This window comes from Nothobranchius furzeri, chromosome 3 (genome assembly GCF_043380555.1).
Source record: "Nothobranchius furzeri strain GRZ-AD chromosome 3, NfurGRZ-RIMD1, whole genome shotgun sequence".
NCBI lineage: Eukaryota > Metazoa > Chordata > Actinopteri > Cyprinodontiformes > Nothobranchiidae > Nothobranchius > Nothobranchius furzeri.
Window position 1 is genome coordinate 5,395,470 of NC_091743.1, and position 3,977 is coordinate 5,399,446.

A 3,977-nucleotide genomic window follows, 5' to 3' on the forward strand; every position below is an offset into this window, starting at 1 on the left:
CTGCCACACTTTTTCCTTCCCACAGACTTCCCACTGAGGTGCCTTGATACAGCACTCTGGGAACTGCCTATTCGTTCAGAAATTTCTTTCTGTGTCTTGCCCTCTTGCTTGAGGGTGTCAATGATGGCCTTCTGGACAGCAGTCAGCCTGAACCAGGCTGGGAGTTTTTAAAAGCCTCAGGAATCTTTTGCAGGTGTTGAGAGTTAATTAGTTGATTCAGGTGATTAGGTTAATAACTCGTTTAGAGAACCTTTTCATGAAATGCAAATTTTTTGAGATAGGAATTTTGGGTTTTCATGAGCTGTACGCCAAAATCAATATTAGAAACAATAAAAGGCTTGAACTACTTCAGTTGTGTGTAATGAATCTAATATATATGAAAGTGTAATGTTAATCAGTACATTACAGAAAATAATGAACTTCATCACAATATGCTAATTTTTTGAGAAGGACCTGTACAGTTCTACAGATGCACTCAGACCAGGAAATGTTGTGAATAAACTTTATTGTTTCCTTTTAGTTAAACAATAGAAAACTGAGTCCTGTATTTATAAGTTTGGCTTGAATTCCTCTGGTGTTTACTTTTACTTTCAGTAACAAGTTTATAAAACTAAAATGTGACATCAACACAAATCCACGTGCACGTAGTCATGCAGGCGCAGACGTTTTGTGTCCAACAGAACCTTTAACGTGTCAAAGACAGCCCAGTTCACTTGTGAGGTTTTATGGCTGAGCAACAAAAGGTCATCATGAGCTGGAGCTCAGGAATGATCCTCGTTCCAGTTCATACACACACATTCCTTTATTTGGCAGCTTTTTAGCATGATTCATTAAAGCAGGTGTTGTCTGGGGAACTCATAGGAAACAGGAGCATTTCATAAGTGTGTGCGTGTGTGCGTGTGTGTGTGTGTGCGTGTGTGTGTGAGACAGAGAGAGAGAGAGACGGTAAAGAGCAGAGTGACAAAAATAGTCAGTGATCGAATGTAAACATGTCAGTGAAGATCATTCAGGCTGTTTTACATCCCAAAAGATAATGGAAGGTCAAAGTTCATTAGAAGAATTTTTATTATGATAAAAGTTATTTTAATCTGTAAACATATCTGTGGCTGGTTGTAGTATTGTAGTGGATAGTAACTAAACTGGGCATGTGTTTTACATATGGATGAACTCCACTATAATGAGGCCATTTCACCGGTGATGAGGTACAAAACCAAAATATCAGTGTCAACAAGGAATACCTGAAACTGTAAACAATCGTGTTGTTTGGTTTGTGACATTCTGAGCAGTGCTTTGGGCACCAGTGGTGAGAATTGTTGCCTCACAGCAACAGGGTCCTGCTTTTAATTCCCACCATCTGGCTGACGTTTCCATGCTCTCTTCAGAAAGCTGTGGGATTTCTACAGGTACTGCGGTGTTCTCTAACAGGCCTTTTCCATTAGTACCTACTCAGAGCAGCTCAAATTGGCCCATCATTGGCTGGGGGAGGTGTGACTGGACTAGAAGGGAGATGTGGGAACATGACAGCAGCTAACGGGATGATGCAGAATGACACTAAAGGAATTATCCATCTGGCAGGACACAAACCAGTCCAGGGCAAAGCCTCCAACACCAGCAAAATGTTGCTGATGGGATATCAGAAGACTTGGTCCACAGTGTCAAATACAGCCAACAGCACCAAGATTACATCTCCAGAGTGGAGCTGATTCTGTATTATGAACTGGTTTAAATTCAGAATAAAATTTCTCATAATTGTCAATCTCACACAAAAATTCCATTAAAGTGACATTGTGTGTTTTCCCTGGCGATAGGGGGCAGTGCATGCCTAAATCAATGCAAGTAAGCAGAATCTTTGTGTTTGAGTAAAGCCTAGTTTATACTTCTCCGTCTGCGTCGGGACGGATGCACGCAGTGTCATCATGCATCCTTTCGAGGGCTCTCCAGCAGGCTTGCAAGGATGGATAGAGTCAAGCTCTCTTTTCTAAACATCTCCAACAAGACTGAGAATGCAAGCGTGTGAATGGTCGGGACGCCGCTGTCATCGACGGTGCCACCATTGCGCCCTAAGAACCACGAAAATAGCCGAAGATATCCAGCAGCAGACAAGAAGAAGCTCGAAGAATACCTCCTGGAAAAACTATAAAATGAACATTTTCTTCACGTGGAACTGGAGGACTGTAAAGAGGATGGAAATGACCGGAAACGTGGGTTTAGAGGTGGCCGAGCACATGAAGAGGTGAAGGACAATGAGGGACAGAATTGTCCTTGTTAAAGAGCAAGTCACCCCCAAATCACATTTTTTTTTGCTTATAAACTATATAAAGGAGCGTCTAATCGTGCTGCAGACACGTGTAGTCAATAATTTGGCAGTTCAGTGCATCTTGGTTAATCAAATATTCTGCCTAAAACTGTCAGTGTTGCGCCGTTGTCAGGGAAAAATTCTGCACTGTATTTGAATTTAAATCTGCCACCGCTATTGGCTAAGAGGTATGCTATGATGTCATCTGGTATATTATGATGTCATAATGCCATTGTGAGGCTGTGTGTGTGTGTATTTGTTAGCGGCTCCGCCCTCTTGGTCTGCCAAGCAACAGCATTTGTTGCATTTTTCAAACATGAAGTGGGAGTGAAGTAAGTTTCTTGTAGGGGGTGACTTGCTCTTTAAAGAGGGTTCCATAATCTCTAGATAATTCAGCATCAGTGAACAGCTAGACGCGGGAAGGACAGTATATGAGCTAGCTAGCAGCGGAGTCACTGATTGGCTAGGGGGGTGAGTCTTGTAAGCTAGGGGTGGAGTCACTGGTTTCAAGGGGGAGTAGATGACCTCATAATTATGGTTTTGTACCACTGCCCTGCCATCACCTGCTCCCCCACTAAAACAATTTCTCAGTTGTAAATGAAAACCACCCAAAGTGTGTAGAGTCTTGTGGAAAACCCCAAAATGTTTGGGTCACTGAATTGTTAAAGAGCTCCCTCACACCCTCTGGCTCCAAACCCAACCCACATCTGCACCTCCTGGGCAGTCTTCCTTGGTATATAGGTGTATATATTTCATGTTAATTTCCCTAAAGCTGTCCCCTTAAAGCTCAATGATGAGTTTTCCTTCATCATCGCTGCTGCTGGTGTCTTCTGTGTAGTCCTGACAGACAGGGACAGGCCTCACTCCGCCGGTCAAACACTCAGCTGGCTGGTAGCCATGAAGAGAACCCACCATGAAAACAGACGGGTATTTATCAGTAAGATCAGGCTTCCCATAGCTGCTGCTCTGACCGTTGAGGTCATCTGGGGTCATGTTGAATGTGTCTTTTTTATCATCAGGTCCCAAAAAAGTGAAAGGCTTAAACTCTGTACTCTGGTTGTCCTTTGATCGGTGGCTGCATTGGATGGATGACAGTGTTCTGAAATCCGGAGAGAAGCTTCTGTTTTGAGGACTTTCTGAAGTTAGAGAACCATAACTGCTCGTGGCTGCCCTGCTGCTGCCTGCAGTACTGTGGCCTTCGTCAGTGGGCACATGAATGCAGGTTTGGTTTTTGTCTTGATGTGAAACTGATAGAGAACAAGGTTCAGTTTTTGAAGGACTAGTTTGTGATGACTGAACCTGTGCCATCACATGTAGGCTTGGATCAGACCCACACATATCATGGTTTTGGCTGGCGCTGCTCTCGCAGTCCCCTGGTGGAGGAAACTCGTCGATTTCCACTGGTGTTGAGTTCAGTGAGTGATTGCTGCTGAGGAGCAAATTCAAGTGGTGTGAAGGGATTTCAGACACTTCTGACTGTGTCAGGGAGAAAGAGTGAAAAACTTCTGAACTCTCCTGGATTCTTGTTTCTTTTTCCTGTGAATAAAAGAAATAATCGCTGTCATCATCATCATCCTCATCATCATCATCGTTGAAGCGTTTACAAATGGATGATTTTAATCTGGCATGACCACGAAGATGTAATATTCTATATAAATATAAAATATCAACCTTATTCAGA

General features: G+C 43.0%; 1 protein-coding gene across 3 annotated transcripts in view; it reads right to left on the minus strand.

Annotated features, from left to right (window-relative positions):
- Positions 1-488: 488 nt before the first annotated feature.
- znf831 (zinc finger protein 831) overlaps positions 489-3,977 on the minus strand; it is a 21,415-nt gene continuing 17,926 nt past the window's right edge. For all 3 annotated transcript variants that reach the window (XM_015960110.3, XM_015960107.3, XM_070549133.1), the window contains one exon: positions 489-3,832. In XM_015960110.3, the coding sequence (XP_015815596.3) occupies positions 3,077-3,832 (756 nt within the window). In that variant the 3' untranslated portion in view covers positions 489-3,076. The remainder of the gene's footprint in view (positions 3,833-3,977) is intronic.